Source organism: Polypterus senegalus, chromosome 3, assembly GCF_016835505.1.
Source record: "Polypterus senegalus isolate Bchr_013 chromosome 3, ASM1683550v1, whole genome shotgun sequence".
Taxonomy (NCBI): Eukaryota; Metazoa; Chordata; class Cladistia; order Polypteriformes; family Polypteridae; genus Polypterus; species Polypterus senegalus.
This window is the reverse complement of record NC_053156.1, coordinates 108136513-108163245: the sequence shown is the minus strand read 5'-3', so window position 1 is coordinate 108163245 and position 26733 is coordinate 108136513. Positions and strand designations below refer to the sequence as shown.

The 26733-nt window shown below is 36.1% G+C and overlaps 1 protein-coding gene across 1 annotated transcript in view; it reads right to left on the bottom strand.

The window, feature by feature from the left end:
- Positions 1–26733, bottom strand: part of LOC120525456 (pleckstrin homology domain interacting protein) — a 187714-nt gene that overhangs the window by 117704 nt on the left and 43277 nt on the right. The window contains exons 8-9 of the mRNA XM_039747772.1: positions 14485–14706; positions 13858–13958 (exon numbers count right to left, since the gene is read on the bottom strand). Of these exons, the coding sequence (XP_039603706.1) occupies positions 13858–13958; positions 14485–14706 (323 nt within the window). The remainder of the gene's footprint in view (positions 1–13857; positions 13959–14484; positions 14707–26733) is intronic.

Below are 26733 nucleotides of genomic sequence, written 5' to 3'. Positions count from 1 at the left end.
AGGTGATGTATAAAATCTGTAAAACACCACTGTGTGGAGTGTCTGGAGGAAAACAATGTCAAAATCATATTTTTTTTTATTAATCTATCAAATGCCATCAAACAAGCCATTTTTTATAAATACATTCAAATTATATTGGAACAGGGACATTAAGTCTGACATTCTTACTTGATTTATTAGACTTGAAATAAAAAAGGCATTTATTGTTGCAGGTTTTGATAATATGACTAACAATTTGTAATTTATTTAATATAACGTGCTTACTGTACATATTGCATTGTAAATCAAGAATGATAGATGGTTCTATTACTTAAACAGTGTAAAATCAAGATTAACATTGAATACAACCATAATGCAAAAAGAAAAATGAAGATTTTATTCATATTGTACTTGCAAGTAAATCCCCTCTAGACAAAGAGGATTGAAACTGGTGACTAATACTGTCCCTGAGTGAGTAAAAGCAGATATGTATGTGTGAGTATGCTCTGTAAAGGACTGGTGCCTTGTGCTGGGTCTGTTCATCTTCTTTCAACATTAAACTAGATTAAGCAAATTTAGTAGATGGATGGACAGACATCTTTCAGAAAGACATTTTGGAGGACCGAAACTCTTGCATGATATACATTAATACTAAATGTCAAGCGTTTTATATGAAGTATATACAACATATTCTACAACAAAAAAAACTGATCAAAGGTTTGTGATATCAATACTTTTATTAAATAAATGTTTCAATCATCATTCTAATCAAATCTGCATTACACTCTTAAGACTACAATTAATCATTGCCTTACTTACTTGCTCCCATGGCTGTTAAAATTTTCTTCTGTTACTTCAGATTTACATCTCTACAATGGATCACATTGTCTAACAATGCAGACTGAGCATCACTGCCCAATAAAGTCTTTAAGACATGGTTCTCTCTTTTGAAAAGCCACAACTCAGACAGTAAACAGCACTGACAGTGTGGATCAAATGCACACATGACAGCAACAATTATTAAAGTAAAAAGGATGCTTAAGTTTGGACATAAGGATCATTTAATCCTGTTAGGATACACACACAAGTCCAATATTTGTGTTATTTTAAGTAAGTGATGAAGTTCAATACAATAATTTTGTTGTAAGATTATTTGCCAAAAGCATAAAAAAGTTAAAGGTTTACACAGTTTCAAGGAACAATAAAAACTGGCAAAAAACTATGGGAATATCTTTATTTACATAATTTAAAAATCCTAATTGTAGAAGATGTTTAAGCATACTCCACAATTTCTAAGTAAATACTCAACTAAGGCCAGCGTCAGGCTACACAATGTTAGGCCTGACCACACGTCACACTTAACAACAGCAATCAGACTAAATAAGTATGGATCACAAGGGATAACTCAAGACTTCACAGCAAAATTTTAAATTTCCAAAGTATGGAGAATTTATCACAGACAATAATGTGCTGCCCGACAGCACTGGTGGCTGCATGAATGTTTTCCAGGTAAAGTCAATTCAGCCACAATATCAACCCATCTTTTTTCAGTTCTACCATGGAAAAACAAACGAGTCTTGCTGTTTGTACGGTGCATAATACCCACCTTTTTTTCTTGCAGCACCATTGTATGAACTGCACATCTGGCTGAGTGCTCATTTGTTGTCAGCTTTCTCTCTCTCACAGACATACAAAGGCCCATCTCTATATCTTAAGATGAAATTTAAATTTTACAGAGTTGCTGGGGATGTCACATATCACAGACATGTGCTGTATCTGTCCACAACTCACTAAGCTTATGTAAATTTAGTAATGACTGACAATTGCTGAAAAGGTTGTGCATTATGACGTCAGCCTTAAGTAAAACACTTTGTCAGTCGTCATAACAAAAACTGTTAAACTGCAGAGCTAAATCTGTATATAACAGAACTGAATGACTCAATATATTGGTATTAAAAAAGGCCAAGGAGGGAAAAAAAAAAAAAATTAACTTAAAAGTACGTAGTTCTTGTATAAAGGATCAAGGTTGGGAGCATGCGCTGATAGCGCATTGTCGCACCTACCACATGCCAAACCACCTGGATTGTGACCCGAGTGCAGCGGGTGACACCTCAGGACCCAACAATCAGAGACAGATGAAAGATTAACACCTCTAACCAAAAACTTGTAAATGGAAAAGATATCCCTGCTGGTCACTAAAGAAGTCTAAAGTGTGGCACACCCTCTTATTGATTACACTGAAATTATTCTCCTATATTCCTGTTTAGATTGACTATGACAGATGTGTCGCCTTTAAGTCTAATAAATGTTTTGTAACAGCTTGTTACAGCAATTTGCAAAAAGTATTAAAATCTAGATTTTTATTTACTTCTTTTATTTATAGCCACTAATGTTCAATTTTGTGTTGTATATCAATAATAATAATATGTCTTTTGGTTTCTCCTTGGCTTAAGATATTATTCAAACTTAAAATTGAACATCAGGAAAGGAATATAATTATTGATAACTACTTACATTGCACAGCCCTAATTAGTTACATTTCATGTCTTTTCTCTGCTGATGTACAGAAGGTGTGCGGTGTACTGATGCCATCCCTTTTTCATTGTTGAAGGTTGCATATTATTTCTGTGGATATTTAATTTTAATACAAAAATCAACTTAATTTCAGTTACATGTAGAGGCTCACAATATATTACAATGGTAAATGCCCAATCAGATGGGGGAGAATTTGAATACGAGTCTACTTCAGGTGGGTGATTAGCCATAAGTTTGGTAAAAAGATTTAGATTCAGCTAGAAACAGTAAGGCTATAGGCATGATATTAGCAGTGCATGTTATAGACATTCCAATGTCTCTTTTGCACACCTCAGTTTTAAACAGAGGTTATTTGCATTACTGTTAATTTTCTATCAGTTCAAACCAGTCTAGTCATTCTCCTCTGACCTCAACAAGGCATTTTCACCCAGAGAACTACCACTCACTGGATATTTTCCCTTTTTCGGACCATTCTCTGTACACACTAGACATGGTTGTGTGTGAAGATCCCAGTATCTCGGCAGTTTCTGAAATACTCAGAATAGCCCATTTGGAACCAGCAATCATTCCATGTTCAAAGTCACTTAAATCACATTTCTTCCCCATTCTGATGCTTGGTTTGAACTTCAATAGGTCGTCTTGACAATGTGTACATGTCTAAATGCATTGAGTTGATGCCATGTGATTAGCCAATTAGACATTTGTGTTAACAAGCAGTTGAACAGGTGTACCTAATAAAATGACCAATGAGTATATATAATGCAAAACATGGTCACTATAAAATTTAGGAACATTGTGAAATTAAAAAGAACTCAGTACTGAATAAATACGTACCTAAAAAAATTACATTTTGAAAGACAGAGCACAGCATATTGCGAACAACGCAAATGACTGCAGTGCTTAAGAAATAGTTGATAAATACATGAGAGCAACAGTTAAACAGTTAATTCATATTTTTCTTACAGGATAAGTTAGGTATTTTTCAAGTCAAAGTTATGTCGTCACAATCATGGTATATTTTAACTTGCCTCCTAAAATTGTTTTCTAAAGTGAAGCATTTTTTTTAAATTGCAACATACAATAAGGGCTAATAGGGACACAGGTCCATAGAGAAAAAGCCTTAAAACCAACCAAATAAGTGCATTTTTCAAGCCAAAAATGTTAAAAGGGTATTGATGTGCATCTTGAAATTACATGCAAAAATAATAAGACTATCCATGTTTTGTTTTTTTTTTTTAAAGAAGGAAAAAAGCAAAGCATTGTTAGACTATTCAGTCATTTTAAAAGGAGAGCAGCTGTGCATTTTACTTCATTTTGCCCTCCATTGCGACCTTTCAATCCAAGGGGCATGGGTTCACCTTGAAAAGCAACTGTCTAGCACCATTATTGACATTATCGAATGGTGCTGTCCAGACATTAACTGCAGTCTCTCTTTTATAGAAAACTAGATAAAAATAACTGAAAATTCATGTTACATTTTTTCATTATACATAAGATTATTTCATTCATCCATTTTCATTATTTTGCAAGTATTAGGGAGCTCCACCCCCTGCTCGCTTTGCTCGCCTACCCCCAGGATTGGTTTACTGGATATACAATTTAAAGAGATTGTTATTTTCATGGAAATTGTTACATATGCATTATTTTCACTTTTAATTTAAAACTTTTGCAAAAACAATACTTGTCCTTTTATTTCCAGCCCCGGGCGTGGTTAAATCTCTTTCTCACAAGACATATAACACTGCTTGTGTTGTGAAAGCGGCTGAACGCACGCTAAGGAGATACCTTCGGATCATCTGCTGTCTTTCTGCTGCTGCTGGCAAGCTGCGTGTTCTGCTTGTTGCGCATCGATCATTTCAAAGTTTGTACAGCAGCTGTCCTTTTGCCACTTCGCGTCTCTGCCACTCGCATTGTAAAGGGGGGTAGATGGGGGGCTGAATGCACGCTAAGGAGAAGCATTCGGATCATATGCTGGCTTGCTGCTGCTGGCAAGCTGCGTGTCCTGCCTGTGGTTGTTTTAAGAGCTGGGAGCACATGATGTGTGCCTGCCAAAAGCATTCTAACAACTGCTAGGTTAAATGTCCGTGAACTTGTTTTAAATGTTGTCTCACTGCCTTGTCTCGTTGGGCGTCAAATTGTCTTCCGAGAAGATCACGTCTCGTCTCCCTTTTTTTTTTTTTATAATAGAGAAATATCAGTCCAGTGGAAGCATAATGGACATGTGTGCTACAGTGAGAGAAAACACTGAACAGGCCTGTAGCATGCAATAACAACTGAACCAATGTTTTAGCATGTGCTTGAAGTGGAACCATACTATTGGCAGTAGTCTGTGTTGTTGACATCATGTTCATTCTTGTAATGCTGCATTTATTTTACATGACATTTAAACCCAAACCTGAGATTGAAGTGCATTGATATATGTATATGATATCGAAGAGTCTTAGGGTTTCCCCCTTTGGAGATTAGAGCATGGGGTGGCTGTATGCATTGGTAGGTCCACTTAAACCACTTATTATAGGCATATGTCCATTAATGAACATGTTTTACATGTTCCCCCTATGTATTTACAGACTGACTGATACAAGTGATAGGTCAGCGAGTTTACTCATTTAAATATGTTATCCTCAAGTCTTTATCATATTTAAAGCAAAAGCGACTCAACTATAAGGCTGAAGTTAGCTACTTAACTGCAGATCCTTGTTTGCCTGACTAATTATTCATGGCTCCTTAGAAAGGGCGGCTTGGCTCCTTTAAAAAAAAAAAATCTAAGGCTTTTATTGTAAATACAATATCGTGTAATCAGTTCATTTCAGATTTACTGTATGTGTATAAAGTACAATAAAACGTATATGTGCTCTTTTCCATATCTTCGTGTGATTCTCTGTCTGTAGGCTATGTAAAATAACACAAAATGTAATGGGCAAAAAATCACCTCTTTTTACAAAAAAAAAAAGAAATTTTTAGGCACACATCTGTCTGTTGTTACTAGCCATGGCAGAACATAACTACCAAAGAAACAGAATTGCAGAAGCAAAACTAGGATATTAAGCATAACTCAGCTTGGCAAAGGGTGGTGGTTAAAATGGATGGGGGCTGTCAGGACTTCAGCAAATAGAAAATGTATTCTTTCCTCAAGCAAAATAGTACCACGAATCTGAGATAAAACAATTATTTCTAATTTCCTTTCATTATCACAAGGATGCCTCATAAATATTGAAGATATGTTATTAAACCAAAACCTGCTGCTTCAAAGTAGACATATTTGCCAAGTTTTAAGGCTTTTTCATTCAGCTAGGGACTTGTGTCCCTAGTAGCCCTATTGTAACCTGCAGGAACAGACAAAGCATTTTTAACATTTGTTTAAAGACGCTTCACTTTAGAAGACAATTTTATAAGACAGGTTAATGGATCCCATGATTATGAAGAAAAAACATTGGTTTGAAGAATACCAAGCCCATCCTTTTAAGTCTACATGTGTTTAGAACTCAGAATGATATTAAAGGATCTAGAAATAAAACAAAAGTGGTAATAGGATGAAAAAGGCTGAAATTAAATAAAATCAATCAAACATCAAGATCACATATTATTTATCCCCTTAGTGCTTGAGGTTAGCGACACAAATCACTGCACATTGGTACATTTCTTAAAGACTGGCAGCCTGCAAATACAGTGGTGTGAAAAATGATTTGCCCCCTTCCTGATTTGTTATTCTTTTGCATGTTTGTCACACAAAATGTTTCTGATCATCAAACACATTTAACCATTAGTCAAATATAACACAAGTAAACACAAAATACAGTTTTTAAATGATGGTTTTTATTATTTAGGAAGAAAAAAAAAATCCAAACCTACATGGCCCTGTGTGAAAAAGTAATTGCCCCCTGAACCTAATAACTGGTTGGGCCACCCTTAGCAGCAATAACTGCAATCAAGCGTTTGCGATAACTTGCAATGAGTCTTTACAGCTCTGGAGGAATTTTGGCCCACTCATCTTTGCAGAATTGTTGTAATTCAGCTTTATTTGAGGGTTTTCTAGCATGAACTGCCTTTTTAAGGTCATGCCATAGCATCTCAATTGAATTCAGGTCAGGACTTTGACTAGGCCACTCCAAAGTCTTCATTTTGTTTTTCTTCAGCCATTCAGAGGTGGATTTGCTGGTGTGTTTTGGGTCATTGTCCTGTTGCAGCACCCAAGATCGCTTCAGCTTGAGTTGACGAACAGATGGCAGGACATTCTCCTTCAGGATTTTTTGGTAGATGGTAGAATTCATGGTTCCATCTATCACAGCAAGCCTTCCAGGACCTGAAGCAGCAAATCAACCCCAGACCATCACACTACCACCACCATATTTTACTGTTGGTATGATGTTCTTTTTGAAATGCTGTGTTCCTTTTACGCCAGATGTAACGGACATTTGCCTTCCAAAAGTTCAACTTTTGTCTCATCAGTCCACAAGGTATTTTCCCCAAAAGTCTTGGCAATCATCGAGATGTTTCTTAGCAAAATTGAGACGAGCCCTAATGTGCTTTTTGCTTAATAGTGGTTTACGTCTTGGAAATCTGCCATGCAGGTCGTTTTTGCCCACTCTCTTTCTTAGGGTGGAGTCGTGAACACTGACCTTAATTGAGGCAAGTGAGGCCTGCAGTTCTTTAGACGTTGTCCTGGGGTCTTTTGTGACCTCTCGGATGAGTTGTCTCTGCGCTCTTGGGGGAATTTTGGTCGGCCGCCACTCCTGGGAAGGTTCACCACTGTTCCATGTTTTTGCCATTTGTGGATAATGGCTCTCACTGTGGTTTGCTGGAGTCCCAAAGCTTTAGAAATGGCTTTATAACCTTTACCAGACTGATAGATCTCAATTACTTCTGTTCTCATTTGTTCCTGAATTTCTTTGGATCTTGGCACGATGTCTAGCTTTTGAGGTGCTTTTGGTCTACTTCTCTGTGTCAGGCAGCTCCTATTTAAGTGATTTCTTGATTGAAACAGGTGTGGCAGTAATCAGGCCTGGGGGTGGCTACGGAAATTGAACTCAGGTGTGATACACCACAGTGTAACAAGGGGACAATTACTTTTTCACACAGGGCCATGTAGGTTTGGATTTTTTTTATTCCCTAAATAATAAAAAAACATTTAAAAACTGCATTTTGTGTTTACTTGTGTTATATTTGACTAATGGTTAAATGTGTTTGATGATCAGAAACATTTTGTGTGATAAACATGCAAAAGAATAAGAGATCAGGAAAGAGGCAAATAGTTTTTCACACCACTGTATTGTCCCATTATATAAAAAATTGATTAAACATTGATTATGGGTAAATTAATGGGCAATTATTAAAGAAAATATCAAGCAATACCTACCATGTACAGGTGAATTAGTGAACAGTCACCATGGCATGAATTTAGATTGGGTATATTATGTTTCACTAATATACTGGAATACTATGAACAAACAATAAAAGCATTTGATGAAAGGGCTGCATGCTTTTAACACTAGAATTACCACAGCCTACGAGAAAGCTTGTAAATCCGAACTACCCTAAATCCGTTCTCACTTCTCCATCAGCGTCTTTTGTCCTGTAAATGTGTTGATTAACAGCAAGAAGCCTGGTATCCCATCCCCCGCCCACCGCTGCGGTTCATTTTGTAAAGAAGTTTCTCAGTGCTCAGTGTTTATCTTAGAATGAAGTGCTGGAGCTTTATAGGGTAAAATAGTACATCATCATTTGGAATGCATACATTTCATGTGTATTCCATGTCAACAGCAATCCATGCAAAACGTAGTTAACACAGAAAACGTTTTTCATGTTTTAGTAATAATTGAAAAAAATGTAGACGTGAAATGTATGATGTGTGAAGCCTGAAATACAAATATGAAATAAACACAAGTATAACAAAACAAGTGCACTTTTATTCAAGGATTTAACCAAAGAAAAAAGAAATCAGGTTACGGTAGGCGGTTGATACGACAGCTTGCGTGGTACAATGCTAAGAACTGCTGCCTTCCAATCAAGAGGTCACACTTTCAATATCAGCTGCTTCCCAAATTTACCATTTTCAGAGCTGCTCTTATTATTAATATCATACAAGAAAAGCATACATTTGATTTGCGTCTGTAAATTTCTAGTTAAAGTTAGCGTTTTTTTTTTTTTTTTTTTTCTTTTTCAGTTTTTTATCTCTCATTCACGTTCAAGCTCCCATACACCCCCTGGATCTGACGCCTTTTTCAGATAAAGCTGTGGTATAACAAACAAACTTGTTTTGTTACACCCCCCTCTATTTGAAAACCGTGTCAGATCTTGTGCGTGAATGAGACTGCGAAAACTGTGGACATGGATGTGAGTGGTGTGTATGACCGAGAATGACTGTGGATGTCAATTTTTTTTATTCAGTTTTATTTTTGAGTGCTCCTGCTCACACTGAATTAGTGTGCACCTTCTGATCCATAATGTCAAAGCCACACTGACAAAAAAAGAGCGAATTAGATATATATGAAATTTGGAATAATCAATTTTATGACCTGTATTGTACATTTCGGAAAACGTTGTTGCACTAATGCAACATTATATTCAATTGCATACCTTCATGCGGTTGTAGTTAGTGACACATTTGGTTTTTTGTTCTGATCTTGTTGCTGTATGTTGGTATTTCTTTTGAACTCTAGGAGATGCAGAGGACAGCATAGTATAGACAGGTCAGTTCCGCGCTATATACAATCATCAGATTCAAATGTTAACAGTTCCCACACACACCCAAGGACTGTCTTTACGACATGTGTATAAGATGTGAAGCCTAAAGTCCAAATATCAAATAAACACTTTCACAAAAAGTACAAGTATAACAAAACAAGTGCGCTTTTATTCAAGAATATAACCGAAGAAAAAAAGAAAGCAGGTTACGGCATGCGGTTGATGCGACAGCTTGCGTATTGCAATGTTAAGAACTGTTGACTCCCAATCAAGATGTTCTGGTTTCGATGCTGGCAGCTTCTCAAGTTTACCGTTTTGAGTAGAGAGCTGCTATTATTGTTAATATTATACAATAAAAACATACATTTGATTTGCATCTGTAACAGCCACTGTAAATTTATAGTGCTTGTCAAAGTTAGCGTTTTTTTATTCAGTTCTATTCTCTCAGTCGCGTTCATGATCTCCCTGATCTGACACTGTGGTTTTCAAATAAAGACGCGCTATAACAGAGATGAACTCAGATCGGAGAAAGAGAACTGAAGCCCTCTCCGCAAGAAACATCCACTCACATATAAGAACAATGCAGCTGCACCAGGCGTAAAGGCGAAAGATGGCACAGTTTGGATACAGGACAAAGTCCGGCGTCATCCTGCCAATCACCAGTCCTTGAAAGAAACAGCTCATTACTCAAAACGTTTTTTTTTGGGAGATGTTAAGACTCGAACCCAGAACCTTCTGAATTGGAGTCAGCAGCTCTAACTAATATACTACCCGAGACAAAAAGCAACACTAACCAAATTTCTTTTTCTTCGGTTATAGTCTTTGGGGAAAAAACGTGCATTTGATCTGTTAAACTTGTATCTTTTGTGAAAGTGCTTATTTGATATTTGGACTTCAGTCTTCACACATTATACACTTCATGTCTACATTTTGTTGTTGGTACTAAAACATGGAAAAAAACTTTGTCTTTTAGGTATGTGTTCAACATTTCTGTGCTCCTACACTTACAGTACACATCTCTTTGTGGACACAGCCTATGTGTCTGACTCACTGATAAACAAGGCTTCATTTGGGAGAGGATTTTGCAGTTTCTCCGGCGTGGGATGGATGGTATAGCAGGCTGCTTGCTGCTTGGGATTGTCTGCAAATTTACAAGACAAGAGACGCTGAATGGAGACGTGCACGTGGATTTAAGGTGGGCCGGATTTACGAGTTTTCTCGTAAGCATTGGTAATTCTAGTGTTATAAAGTACTGGATAAGGTAAAGCTAGTGAAAGTTCAAGGATCAACGTATAGGCAGGTACAAAATTCAATCAAATTTTTGCAAATTAGGTGATGTTAAATAGCCTCCTGCAGGCATCTGTTCCAGGGCCCATGATCTTTTCAATTTATATAAATTATCTTGATAAAAATGAAAGCACAGAAAGAAAATTGGAGTTATAGTGGACTTGTCACTGTCCACATTCAGTCAGCGTGCAGAAGGGACAGCAAGTTGGATTACATAGCCCATTGTATCAAATAGAAACCCAAGGATGTTATTATAAAGCTATATAATCCATAACTGCATGGATAAAACTGCCTGGATAAAGTCCAGAGAAGGTTTATTTGAGGGGTGTTGAGTATGAGAAGCAAGGAAAGATGGAATGAGTTGAACCTTTTCAATTTCAGCAAGGACAGGGTAAGAAAAGTAATAATAAAAATATTCTAAATTGTAAATACAATTACTATAATATTTATGTTGTACAAAGCAGCATTGGCCACTTAATATCAAACCACCAAACTGCTGCAGCTAAATCTCTATATGATAAGACTATATCAAATACAGTCAAATGACAGTTGTTCAGATATATCCAGAATCAAATACAGTATGTCTCGGCCTTTTACTGATTATCAAATTGATTAGGAAGAAAAATAATTATAATTCATGAAATCTCTCGGCTTTTTGAATATTTTGATAAAGTATGAGCACCTTGCAAATGGACTTATGTTAAAACTTGACTGAAAACTCTACAAACATCATCCTAAAAAAAAAAAATAATCTTTGCACACATTAGCAAGGATAAGGTAAACAGAAATCAGAAGTAAATGTTAAAAGATGATAATTATTCTTTGCTTTAACTGAATTCTGTAATTATATTAGGCTAGTCAGTTTAGTTCATGGTTCTAATCATAATTCATAGAATTTTTAATTTATGGGGTTAAATGATAAAATTACAATGTGCGGTCACCATCAACATAAGCTACACCAAATGGCCTGGAGGTTTAAACACAGATATACCGTCACAGATCTTTGCTTATATTTCCATTTATTGATACCTTTTTTCTCATTAATCTGACACATATTCAATAAAAAAAGAAAGCTTTCCAATATAGCCTACTTGCTAAATATTTTCTGCAATGTCACACCACAAATGCATATTTTCTGAGACAGTCTTACAGAAAGACTCCAGAGCACATCCGAGCACTTGCCATCACGAATTTGTGGATTGTCTGTAGTGTAAACAATTTGAAGTTAGCACATCAGCAATCAGTACGTGGGTGGGATTTATGGTTATCTACTAGGTCATACCTGTCTCATGAAATACTTGGTATTAATTTTGCAGATTCAGGTTAGATATTCATAAGCAATAATACTAGATTAGAATCATTTCTTAAATTAAAAGTCAATAAAAACCATACAGACTCAAAATGAAACTGGTATGTACTAGTCAGTTCATTTTTACAATCACAACTTTTCTCCAGCATTACTGTTGTCCCTATGCCCCCACTCATAGATGGCACCTATGCAATACACACTAGTACAGATCTGAATGCATCAATCCAGATAGAAAGTGACGGCTAGGAAAAGTGTCATAATCTTTGCAGATCTGTGGCATGATTAAGGTTTCTGTGCTTCCCTTTTATTCTTAGACGTTTAGAAAAATTGGATTCCTGCATTGTTGTTATTTGCTCAGGATTTTTCCAATTGTAGTGTGTACATATCCACCAAAGAAAGCACATTTATTGCTAGTGCAAAAGACTCAATATCTTCACATGGAAAGTAATATAATGTAACGGTTTTATATGTTACACAAAATATTACAATAAAGCACACAGATTACAAAGTCGACAACCAGAAAGCAGCTTAGCGCAAATAGTCGATTTAATGTTGCCTGACTGAAAACATTAATTCCTCTTCGCCATTTTCCTAACCCCCTTTCATTATAACCCTGCCTCTAAAGAAATTGGCAAGACAGACCAATTCCACAAAAACAAAATATTCTTTTTATTCATGAAAAGGACTATTCTACATAATACGGCACATTTTTATTAACAAACATGACAGAAGTCAAAAAAGAATACACTTAATTTGTCTCACAGCCCTTTATTCCATCTTGTGGATAGAACAGAAGTGTCAAGTGGCTACTCAACTCAGCCTTACAGTGCAAACTCTCATCAAACTGTCATTGTAGATGGCATCTAAGGGATCTTGTGTTTAACAGACAGGACCCTGCATTTGGGAAAGTAGGCAGTCTAAAATCCACCAAAGGTGGCCCTTTATTTAAAAGAAGGGTCTTAAGAATACTATTGAGCTTAGGATCTGAAAGCATGTTAGAATAGTCTCCACTGGCAATAGGTCCTGTATCAACGGGAGGAGGGGGGAGGGTTTGGGGAGGAAATCAAGAGAATAGGATGTAAAGAAGGATTGTTAGGTTTCTGAAGAAAAGTTAGTAAGTGAGCGAGCCATCTAATGCTTAGACAGGGACAATACACCGTGTAGTCAAAGCCAAGTTAAACACATACTGCAGGATTTATTGTATTGTTCCGGCTTTTACTTCAAAACTGCATGTTCCTCCTTTCTAAGCATTTCTTTTATTCCTATTTTGTATAGGTGTAGCTGTTTTAAATATTATATAAAGCTGTATTAAACATTGTTAGAAAAAGAATTATAATAGTAACAGGCATTTCTGGACTACAGAAACTGTACTTGATGAGGTATGATGGACATATAGGTCAATTTAACTGTTGTCCTAGGGCAGCAATTAGTAAATATTCAAAGTACATGAAATATACATTAATTGAACATATGCAGTGTGCCAAGTAATATTTTACTTAATGGAAACTACAGCATATGTTATATTAGGGACACAAATAAACAGAAGGTACTCGCTCATGTGCATACTATAAAAATCTAACCATGGGCAAAGTAGATCATATGTAAATCATATGACGACTACACACACACACACACACACACACACACACACAGAACAAAAAGTTGCTAATAAATACTCTTATTGTGACGCTTAACATAAGCACATAACTGAATTTAAAACGCCAAATTTGAAGATAAGTTTGCTAAGTCCATTAAGATTTATGGTGAGATGGTCAGGGAGGACAGGAAGAAAAAACAACTCCAGAGCAAAATGCTGGAAAAAAAAACTGCAGGGGTTCCAGGCCAAAAAAATGCCCAACCCCCTTTGGGCATTCTAACCAACATAAAGATACTAAAGTCAGTCTTATTTAAGCAAAAAGAATACTGGCATATAAAAATTCATTATTCTAAATGAAAATAAATACATCTTTACAATATAATTTATAATTCTCTAAATATACACCTTGCATTGTATAATGTATTTAAATTAATATAATAGCAGAAAACAACTTTACACACATTACCTAAATTTTAATGTCCTGGAATCCCACTGCCAGAAGCAAATGGATCCATCTGCCCCAGTAGAAGAAAGAAATCTTTTCGAGCCACAACACAATGGAGAAAACTATAATGAAGTCAAAAGTACATTTTTTGTTAAAAAAAAAATATATATATTTATTTATTTATTTGGTGTTTTGAAAATATACATTTGATTGTGTTGTTTGTGAGCCTTATCATACTTTAAAAGAGATTAAATGACACAATTATGATGCATATAAAAATGCATACCATCAATCCACCCATCCATTATCCAACCCGCTATATCCTAACTACAGGGTCAGAGGGGTCTACTGGAGCCAATCCCAGCCAACACAGGGCGCAAGGCAGGAAACAAACCCCGGGCAGGGTGCCAGGCCACCTCATAAAAATGCATACCAATTATGTGAAATAAAACATCTGAAAATAAGTGCAAGTTCATTTATAGTATTCAGTAGTAATTAGCAACATATGCTACATGAAATGTGAAAGTTATCTTAATTTTATCTAATATGATTATTCTGTCTTGATGTCGACTAAATAAAAACTATTAAAAATAAGACATTTGCCAGAGTAAACGAAATCTCTCATAAGGGAGATATTGAAGGCTATACCTGCAATGATGTGATAGATGCCCCATGTCCTTCAAGAACAGCAAGTGGTGCACAGGTCTGAAGACACCAAACTCTGATCATTTTATCACAGCTGCCTGCAGCAATCATGGTGTTCTCATAGTTAACAGCCATGTCAGAGATCTCAGCGGCATGTCCTCTCAAAGTGGCTAACAACCGGCCATCATCTGTTGCCCAAATTTTTACTAAACAGTCATCTGAACCCTTTAAATGATCAGAAATAAAAAAAATGTTAAAGTAACAAGCAGACAATTGAACTTTTTTTCAAATAATACTGGCAAAAACTTGACAATTTTATACTTACTACTTTTACTATTTTTAACTACCTACTATACTTTATATTCACAGTTGTTTTGGTTTAGTTCTTATTTAAAAGTTTAGAAAATAATTCAAAACAATTTCATTTTTAACTGTAAGCTTGGAAAGCAATAAACATTCAAGCAATATTAAATGATCCCAAAACAGTCATAGAATGAGACACCCCCACAGAAATATTTTTCATGTATTTCTGAATAGGAAGTTTTGTTTTAAGAATAATTAATAAGGTGCATAAACATTCTGCTGTAAAATAGACTCATCTGGCATAAAAGGATGGAGGATTGTGAATACCCTGATGATTTCATTGTCAAAATACCACATGTACCTGACCTGAGAACTGAAAATTACTCAGTTGCCACAGAAACAACTCAGTATTAAGAAATTGTAAGCTTCTCTGCCACAATTTGAATTTACATTAACCTGAAATATTTTAATGATGCTTGCTGAAAAATTAATATATCACAAACCTGAGATCCTCCAACGCCTTAGTAAAAACAACAAATCTCTCACAAAATCCAAGTACAATCACATTTTGTTTTCATATACCGGTACATTAAGATCTTCACATTTCTACATGATTTTTAATATAAACACCCCAAAGCAACCACTCTACCTTAAAAATAAAAATAGGACAGCAATCTAATCTAAAGCTTTTTTTTTTTACATTTACTTGCAATATTATAACAAAAATATGAGAAATTAAATCTGCCTCCAGAAAAAAAAAAATAATCAATTTCGTGGCATCCAAATTTGCCTGCAGGGGTTGAAAAAATATCATGTTAAGTGTGGTTAATTTCATGCCACATAAATGCCCAAACATTCCCTATTGGACACTGTAACACCACATTTAAGAAAAGGCAATAGCTTAATGTCTTTAAAAGTACTGTAGATTCCGGAATATAAGACGAAAATTTCGTCCTAGATTTTTGGCTTAGAGTTTGTGGGTCGGCTTATACAACGAGTATCGTTTCAGATTCAAGATTTCCAGCTTTGCCAGTTCTGCCGATGAATATGGAAGTAATTAATGATGAAACCATAGCGCCACCTTTCAGATGAAGTAGTAACTTTGCATGCCGGTACTTTAAATTAAATAAACAATTGATTCAAAAAAGTGTTTTAGTTGTTTTTTGTTAATAAAATTTATAATAAGTTTAAAATAAAAATTTGTTTTGATTTACGACCAACATCTTGCGTTACAACCCGAATGCGGTCACGTGTATCCGCTTGCGCGATTGTAAACAAACAACCGAGAGCGATAGTAAGCGTCAGTCGGAGCCCAGACACTTGTGTTTGTGGCTGTAATTTCAGTCATTGCAGTAATTTACCTATATATATATGATTCACTAAGACCATGCAAGCAAGACACATAATTGCTAAGGAAGGAAGAGAAGGTAACAAAGGTAAAGAAAGCGATCACAATCGAAACAAAGATGGAAATTGTGTGGAAATATGAGAGTGCTGTTCATGTGACCGATCTCGAATATGTACAGCATGTCGAAATCCACCATCTCGACAATTTTACAAAGAAAAGATTTGCATAAGGAGGCTCCTTCTAAACAATAACCACCTTCCGTTTCATTCTCCTCCTCCTCCTCCTCCTCCTCCCTTCCTGCAGCCCAAAGATGTCAAATTAAATGGTGAGTACAGTATGAAATTGTTGTTTCTAGAATAGAATAGAATGCCTTTTATTGTCACTATACACATGTACAATCAGATTAAAAGCAGCTCCTTCAGTGCAGACATATGTGTAGAACACAACAAGTAAATAAACAAATGGTGCGAAAAGATGCAAAAAAAAAAAAAAAGGTTCTGTATAGGGCTTGTATGGTTGTTTCTTTAGCCTTAGCATAACGCCGGATCTGCGGCCCTGCTTCTGCTTCATTTCCTAGACCCGACAACAATCCACGGAGAGCCCACTGGTCTCGCTATGTTGTCTGGGATGTTGTGCGTGTGATGAAAAACACTCAAAACAGATGCCTGGCTCTGGACACCGATGTCTATAAGGTTCGGACGGGTGTAGCGGATGTTCGCCGAACAGATCGTGCACAAACAGGCTAGGCACTTTTTATAACTTTTTGGTTAGTACAAAAATTATTGGTGTTTTGGTAAATTATGCACATTATACAACCCTTTTTTTATTATGAAAAGGTTAACTAAGTGTTGCAGTGGGAGGTTCAGAATGCATTATGGGTATTTCCATTATTTCTTATGGGAAAAACAGTCTTGACTTACAACCAGCTTGAGTTACAACCAGCTCTTGTGAACGAATTAAGTTCGTAAGTGAAGGGTCCACTGTAATGCGTATTTAAGTTAATCAAATTTATAACGAGTCTCCGGAAATCCACCCGCTGATGTACTGTATTTGCGTATATAGTTTCAACACAAAAGTTTTATTTTACCAAACTTCTCCGCAATCACTTCCTGGTTTCCATCAAAAATGCCGGCAGTCTCAAATTCTCGCCGATAAAAATGATAAATATACCTGAAGAGACACTTTTAAGGAAATTTAGAAAATTTGGAGAAGGGGGTCAGCTTAAATACCGGTCATCGGCAAATGCATGTAATTTAGTAGGTAGAAAAGGGAGTCGGCTTATATACCGAGTCAGCTTATATTCCGGAATCTACGGTACCAATTTTAGCAATAAGAACAGCAATGAAATAGAACTAACCAGCCATATAATACATTTTAAATGTGAAAGTTTCAAACACACATGCATATTAATTATATTTATATAAGTAGATTTCTGTCTCTCTGGCAGGTATACACTGTTGAGTATAATCAATGTTTACAATGCAACATGTATTGGAATGTTTTTTTGTAATGCACATATGAATGAAAATAAATTGAAAACATTAATGCTGCAATATGCCCAATATTGTGTAGCTGTCACTGTCATATGGATTTCATAATAGACTGGCAAAATCTGAAGAGAAACTGAGAAAAGAAAAAAGTCAGAATTAAATGGGCTAATTGAAGGACTCAAGGCTGGGAATGATTTAAAGCTGGCTTCTTAAGTTTTTGTTAACATTCTAGGTAACGTCATTAAAAAAGTCCAGAAACTGATACTTCATATTGCTTTTCTAGTAAATGCTCCCTAGTGTCTTCATTGCCGGATTTGATAAACATCAGAAAACATTAATTATGCTATTACATATTAGAACAAAGTTTTTTGGTTTTTTTTTTTATCAGAGAAGTGAAACATCTTTCTGTATTTTGGACTGCAGGAGAAAAGGACTGCTGTTTTATTTAAGAAGAGAGATGGCATCAGGCACAGGCAATTCTTCACAGCCAGATTTAACATTCTAAAGAGGTAAGACGACGAATTAAAAAAATAATAATCCATCCATCCATTTTCCAACCTGTTGAATCCGAACACAGGGTCATGGGTGTCTGCTGGAGCCAATCCAAGCCAACACTGTGCACAAATAATCACTATTTTAAAATTGAATAAGCTTTAATAGGGTCTGGGGAAGAGATTGTGAATGGGATTTCTGAATTTAATAAAAGACATTAATCTGTCATAAATCAAAAGTAAGCGTGATCTAACTACTTACAGTAGAATTGAAAGACACAATACAAAAACTATTAAGAAGGGCAATGACATATTAGGTTTAATAGCACAATGTAATGCATACAAATCACGAGAAGTTAAGTGTTAAACAAAACAATGCACTAGTGAGACCACATCTGGAATATTGTTTGTATTTCTAGTCCACAGAAGAGCAACTAGACTGATTTCAGGACTATAGGTTTGAACTATGAGAAAATACTGCAAGAGCTTAACCTTTTCAGTTTACACAAAGAAGTTATTCACAACTCTGAAAATCATAGATACTGAGTGTGAAATATACAACCAACTAGTGTATTACATAATGCTATTTTGAGGACCTTAAACCCTAATGGATGTTATTTTTCCCAGCTTTAAGAAAACAGGTGAGATATGCTGTGGTGAAGTTCCTGTTCTCATCAAAATTGTTATTTGCTAATACTACTTCAAATGCATCTGTCCACAAAGATTTTGACAAAACACAGATAATGCTGCTTAAGGTCTGAGTTTTCATTTGACTTTAAAAAGCAAAAGCTTTTTTAGAACTGCAGCTAAGGTCATGGACAAGAGAAGCAGCTGATTTACTAAAAATAAAGCTGAGATGCTTCCGTTCAGTAAAAAGAAACTTTCACTTAATTCTCTTCATTTCCATTCAGCTCTTAGTTTCATAGACTAATGACAGAGTAATTATATGTCTAACATACTGCTAATATGCTTTTCAATACATATTAATGTAAGTTTTGATAAAGTTAGAATTTATAGCAGTTACATGAACAATATGATTAAATAACTAGCTTACAATTATGCTGCAGACAACCAAAACAATCATGATATCGACAAAGTTTATATGTGTGCTTGGGTAGCTAAAAAGAGTCCAATCCTTGAGCTACAGGTTCTTATTTGGGAGCTACTACTGCAAATTACTTTCTGCCACCCTCTCCATGTCATTACCGACATTTGTCTGCCTCACCAAAGAGATCCAAAATGTCAAAGTCAAGAAGCTACTTATGGGTTATCTGTCACCACAGATGAAACTCCATTGGTACAGGCTCCTAGCTTGTGATGTTCATATGACATTTTATAAGGCAGGCTCTAAAGACGTGTTTCATTTACTCCTTCTGGTGCCGCCAAAGATTTCGTCACCTCAGCTTCCCTCTGAATTGGAAATTTGTCTCTGGAGATGTGTATCATTCATTTTGAGGCATGGGTTCATCAATCAAAGTTGGATCTGAGGGATCATTCATACAGTACCTTCAGTGTTGGCAATGTTTGCCTCACAGGAGACACTAGAAATTTTGCAATGGTCCTCCAGATGAAGAGGACCTTCCAGAAACAATATTAATGGAGCTTATCAAGATTTTTATTTACATGATAATCTGAAGACTTTTCATATGAAAACTGCAGCTAGTAAATTGTTAAACGATAAATGTAGCTAGTACAAGTCTAAGAGACTAGAAATATAAATAGCTTATATAGACCATGAGCTCAATTATCTTCATATGGTTATGATTCTTAAAGACTGAAGGCACAGTTTCCTAAAAAAGATGATTAAAAGCCAATATTTGCTTTTTGCCTTTAGGGATAGTTGGCTGACAAGGTATGGAATAAGTCAGTACAGAAATGGTGATTGTCCTATCTCATTAACCTGGATGGGGATATCCAGGTATTCACATTGGTAAGGGACAGCGCTATATTCTTTTACACCTTAGCAAGGCCTATCAGAGTATTCTGGAGTTTTCCTGCAATGCTGGGAAAATATCACAATGTCATCCACATTGTGAAAATACAAAGTCATCAACTAAAACTTTTTTCTTTACCTTAAACCAAATTTGTGCATTTGGATTGGTGTCCATCAAATTAAATGTCAGAACCACAGAGAGAAAGGGCACAGATTAGAAGCAAAACAGAGAGGCAAAGAATTATTGAATTACTGAAATGACAAAACCTTTAAAGACTCCTGAATAACTGAAATGAACACACCCTTTAAGACTCCTGTTCAAATGATAAAAGTAGCAGTTTGTTTACCACGGCAAAGAACAGTTGCAGTCATTTGATCACTTGACAGACATTAAAATGCTTGATACGATATCAATCTAGACTTTTCCTTTTAGAAGGCTTCCCAACTGAGAGTCAAATACCTTTACCAGGTTGAGGCTATGGTTTGTTCTTAGAAAAAGAATGGCTTATTCTCCATAGGTTGGCAGCAGCTCAAAATATAGTACTTCTGGTTCTTATTAACAAATAAGGCTACTTAAGGTGACTATGAGTTTTGCAAATACCGATTAGGTAGCAGGTTCAGGAAATTCTCAGAAAGCTTTTGATATACAGTACATATCACTCTACATTCCTCACATATGGTCAAGAGCTGTGGGTAGGAATTGAAAGGATTAGGAGTTGAGAAAAATTGATAAATTAGAGTTCCTATACAAGTTGCTGTGATTATTCTCTCCACAAAAGTTACAGAAGGTCAACAATAAGGTAGGCCCCTAAAAAGTACAATAGCTTGCCTGACTTGAGATAAGATAGTTGACACCATTTTGGCATGTAGGTATAATGTTTTCTGCCATCAGTACTCCTGCTGAAATTGTCAGGTAAACACAAAGGCAGCATCAATGACAGGACAGTGTGGAACAGGTTCCATGCTGCTCGGCTTAGATCAAGAAATCATGTAAGAGGCCCTCTACTCATATCTCCTAAATGTCAGACCATACAGCAGGACAATACTGCACAACTGATGTGGTCCCTTCTGCCCTGTAAAATTAATTATGGTGTGCATATGCTGATTTAGCCTGCCTTATCTCCTGACCTTAACCCAAAAGAATACCTTTGGGATCCCCTAGATCAAAACGTATGGAGATGCTGCCTGCCAATAACCAGGAATTTAAGAATTTTCTGCAGGAATGTGATATTATCTGATAACTGCAGGTTTAGGGGCAGTGGTGGTTGTAAATGGTTATCACGCAAGATGCTGAATCAGCCGGCTAAACTGAATTACCTTGTTTGGTGTGGAAGAATAATTTTAGGGTAAACCAGCATTCATCTTAAAGAAACAGCATAAACTGCTAATACATGTCAGAAACCTGTTCAGGCATATCAGGAAACCAGAAAATGGTCAAGTGAACAACTGAGGCAAAAATGTAATACACAAAATGTACTGAAGGATGAGTAAGACATCAGATGACCTATATTCAACAAGATTGTACAGTTGTTATATACACAGAAATTTCAAGGGTGGTGGCTCCGCTCAGAGTATAAGAAGAACCAGAATGTAGCAAAATAGACTTTTATTTTATATAGATCATTTGGGTGTGAACCAATGAACCAACCAGAGTAAATGTATGCATTGATTGACACTGTTATATAAATTTAGTTGCTTACAAAATAAACCTATACTTATAATATTTGACCATTCTGATCATGCTGTTGAGGAATGCTCCCTGTTCAAGCATTAGCTGAAGAGTGATAGATGACGCAGATGGACAAACTTTTTCTTCTGCCTGATTACTGACTTTTTTTTTTTTTTTTTTCAAACTTGTGCCAGTTGAGGATAATTTTCTTTCTTTATGTTGATGTATTCAACATTGGTTACTTTTTTGATGAACAAAGATGAAAGTTGTTAAAAGTTAACTGCTGATATTGTTTTCATGTTGATTTTGCTGTTGTACTGTTTTCTAATTGTTCTCATTTGTTTATTGTTAATAAAGCAATAAAGTTTGAAATTTTAGTCAAACTATTAATAAAGTGAATAAGATTGTAATTTAATTGTAATGTCCTTAAGCTGTTCTTATATTCTTTGTTCAACAAAGTAAATAAAAGAGTTCCCAATTTATAATGTAACATTTAAACCTTAATATTTAGCATATATATATATATATATATATATATATATATATATATATATATATATATATATATATATATATATATATACATACATATACATATACACACACACACACACACACACTAGTGATGGGCGATATGGAAAAATGATATATCACGATATGGATTATTTTATATCACAATAACGATATATATCACGATATACCACCCACAATAAAGTACGTTTCCAGTTATTCTCTGAAAAGTTTGACAAAAATATCATTGCATACTTTTTTTTGCAACTTTATTTTGAAGTGACATTTAACTGAACTGTCACAAAACCACAAGATAGAGTTTCTTTTAAAAGTTCATTTTTATTCTTGATTATCACTTATATAAAGGGTAGAGTATGCATTGCATAGCGACAAGACATTATCATTCATTTGTCTTAGGCTATTTAATGCAATATTTTCTTTAGTAATTGATAAAATTAGGTTAGAAACGATAGAAACGATAGAAGAGAAATAGGACGATAGACACTTTTCTATCGTCCCCACGATATATATCGTCATATCGCCCAGCACCAACACACACACACACACACATATACCATACCATTTTCTCAACCCGCTGAATCCTAACACAGGGTCACGAGGGTGAGCTGGAGTGAATCCCAACAAACACAGAGCGCAAGGCAGGAACAAACCCCGGGCAGGGCGCCAGCCCACCGCAGGGCACACACACACCCACACACTAGGGACAATTTAGAACCGCCAATACACCTAACCTGCATGTCTTCGGATTGTGGGAGGAAACCCATGCAGACACGGGGAGAACATGCAAACTCCATGCAGGGAGGAAGCGAACCCAGGTCTCCTTACTGCGAGGCAGCAGCGCTACCACCACGCCACTGTGCCGCCCTTAAATGTTCTAATATTTCTCAAAAGAAATTTAGATTTCATTTAATGATTATACAGTTGAGGTGGGAAAAAAAACAAAACTTTATAGAAGAAATGTTTGTCATTGATGAAAAGTATAAATAAATTTATATTTAACATAAAATAGTAAAATGGTAATAAAAAAAGATAGAGAAATAATTATACCTTCATGTATCAAAAATACACAATTACCTTAAAACAGAACACTATTCACATTTACAAATCTAATCTTCAAAAGAAATATTTGGGGGAAATAATTTGATCACTAAACATTCCAGAATTTCTGGTATATTTTATTTTATATCTACAGCAGTCAAATGATAATATTTAGAAAATAAATAACTAAATACCTGCGGTGGGTTGGCACCCTGCCCAGGATTGGTTCCTGCCTTGTGCCCTGTGTTGGCTGGGATTGGCTCCAGCAGACCCCCGTGACCCTGTATTCGGATTCAGCGGGTTCGAAAATGGATGGATGGATAACTAAATACCGAACATTCATTTAATGTACTATATTTTTTGTGTTATCTTTGGAAACAAAACAGGAAAAGTTCATAAGACAGTTGGCTTCCAAAATGCATTTTTAAAAACATTTCTGCATTCACTCCTTTAAGCTAAACCTTGATAAATCCTGACACTATACTCTGTTCAATGTTATTGTATAATACCATAATATGCGTTAGACCGGAGTGTTACTCGGGCTGCGAAAACCCATGATAAGAAAGTTAATCCCAAGTGTCACTCAGGCAACCATACAGATGCATCTTGTGTAAGGCGTCGGAACAGAGAATCACTCGGGCTGTAAAAGTGCTGTCGTTCTTTGGAGAAATTACGTCTGAGTGTTGGTTTTCACTAATTATGAAATATCCAACAATGAAGATTTGGGTGCTGAATGGATATTCTCATCAAACTGAAGAAAATTTTGGGGATATTCCAGGCCATTGTAGCAAAAAAATTTCAGACTGTTTATATTCTGGACCATGATGTCAGCATTGATGAAAGTCTAATGGCTTATAAGGGCAGACTGTCATGTATACAGTACATCATGTCAAAAAGAGCAAGATTTGGCATAAAGTTTTGAGTCTAAAAATGGAGTACATTTGGAATTTGGTGCTGTACACTGGTAAAGGAACAATTTTTGATCCAAAAAACAATAAGTATGCCGTTGCTATGTCATCAGTGTCAACTTTGATAGATGCTCTGCTAGATCAAGGTTACTGTGTAACCATGGACAATTTTTATGCTTCACCAGAGCTATTTGACATCTTGCTGAAAAGAAAGACTGATGTATATGGAACAGTGCATCCCAACTGTTGTGGCATGACTGAAGACTTTGGCGGAGCTAAATTACAGCGAGTTACACTAGTAGCTTGGGGAAAGAGTAACGTGCTTGCGCTGAAATAGAAAGACAAGAAAGAGGTTTGTCTTCTTAGCACTGTACATAGTGTAGTTACAGTCATTGTATGGGCAAAAGGCAACAAGCAAATAAAATAAAATAAAAAATTAGGATTTAGTTTAAACTGCAGTAAAAAATAATGTCCATTACACAAAGTATAAAAGTGGAATGAAGGGATGTCAAGATGGTGAGAACAGGAATGAAAAGTACAAGATGGTAAATAATCTTTAACAAGATTTTGTAAATATATGATTTAAATATGTGGGGAGATTGTACTGTGCTTACTAAATGAGCAGAAATATCTTCTAATCAAATAGAAACTACTTAATGAACAAAGAACTCTATTAATTTAAAAGATAGATGGGAAAATGTGGATGCTGAAGTTCCAGATTTTCAGTGGGTGGGAGCCTACAAGAAGAATTTCTGATTTGTTACTATAAACATGACGTGTCATCCATCTTTAAATATTACAGAGATAACAATCACAAAAGGAAATAAACTTCACGAGGAGGGCTTGAGGGCCTGACGTCCTCTAGTGGGGCCTATGCTCACTGCCCAGCACCATGGAGCTCGACTGGCAGAATACCAGAATTAGCAGGTCCACCACTGGCGCCCTGTGCTTTTCACAGATGAGAGCAGGTTCACCCTGAGCACATGTGACAGACGTGAAAGAGTCTGGAGAAGCCGTGGAGAACGTTACGTTGCCTGTAACATCATTCAGCATGACCAGTTTGGTGGTGGATTAGCGATGGTCTGGGGAGGCATATCCATGGAGGGACGCACAGACCTCTACAGGCAAGATGGCACCTTGACTGCTATTAGGTATCGGGATGAAATCCTTGGACCCACTGTCAGACCCTATGCTGGTGCAGTGGGTCCTGGGTTCCTCCTGGTGCATGACAATGCCCAGCCTCATGTGGCAAGAGTATGCAGGCAGTTCCTGGAGGATAAAGGAATTGATACCATTGACTGGCCCCCACACTCGCCTGACCTAAATCCAATAGAACATCTCTGGGACATTATGTTATGGGCCATACAAACTACGGAGTATGATTTTGATTTTCTGGAATAAAATTTCAGCAGAGTGAACTAGCCAGCTGCATCATTTTTTCACTTTGATTTTCGGGGTGTCTTTGAATTCAGCCCTCTGTAGGTTGATAATTTTCATTTCCATTAAACAATGTGGCATCATTTCATTCCTAATACATTACCCAGTCCATATCAGTATAGATATCCAGCATGATTTTTTCCCCATTGAGTTCTGATGCGTTTTCAAAGTGTTCCTATAAAGTTCACAAACTTCAAAGGATTTTGCTGGACAGTTATCTTATCTAAAGATCTTGACCATACATTGTTCCATACATTTTGTTTAATTAATCTTAGCCTGAATGAACCTATTAATTTTTTACATTTAAGATTTTTCCTTTAAAGATTTACCATTGTTGTTTCTTGTCCTAGTGTGTGGATATAAACACAGGAAACTTCAGTATCTGTATTACAACTTGCCTGAAGAAGGGGCCCGAGTTGCCTCGAAAGCTTGCATATTGTAATCTTTTTAGTTAGCCAATAAAAGATGTGATTTTGCTTGGCTTTTCTCTAAATTCATAATGGCTAACAATAGGGAATCCATTCCCGGACAGGTTTATCCATTCCCGGGAATTTGGGAATCCTGCATATCATTCCCGGGAATCCCAGGCTTCCCGGGATGACACAGTGCACGGGCATCTCATATGTGAACGGTTTTAGAACGACCGACACTTATTTTTAATAAAACTACTGCAGTATGTTGACACCAATAAAAAAGACTAACCTTATCTACAAGCAGTTCATGCTGTCATATAAGTACATGTATCTAATTCAGGGGTGCCCAATGCGTTGATCGCGATCGACCGGTAGATTGCAAAGGTAGTGCAGGTAGATTGCGTTGCATTCAAAAAACAATTTTTTAAAAATGTTAGTCTCATATATCCTCCTTATGGCATTTGCTGCTTGATTGACATACAGGGCGGCCTGTCTGAGATCTCCTTTCTTCTAACACGCTGATCATCCCGCATGCACGATCAAACGCTCGAGCTACTGCAAAACTCCAGCTCTGATTTAGTTAGCCTTCCAATTTATATCGACTAAAGGAGGGATTTTAAAAAAAATGTTTGGGGAGGGTATGGGCTATATGTGTAATTAGAAGAGTATTTTTTTTCTGTCACAATGTCAC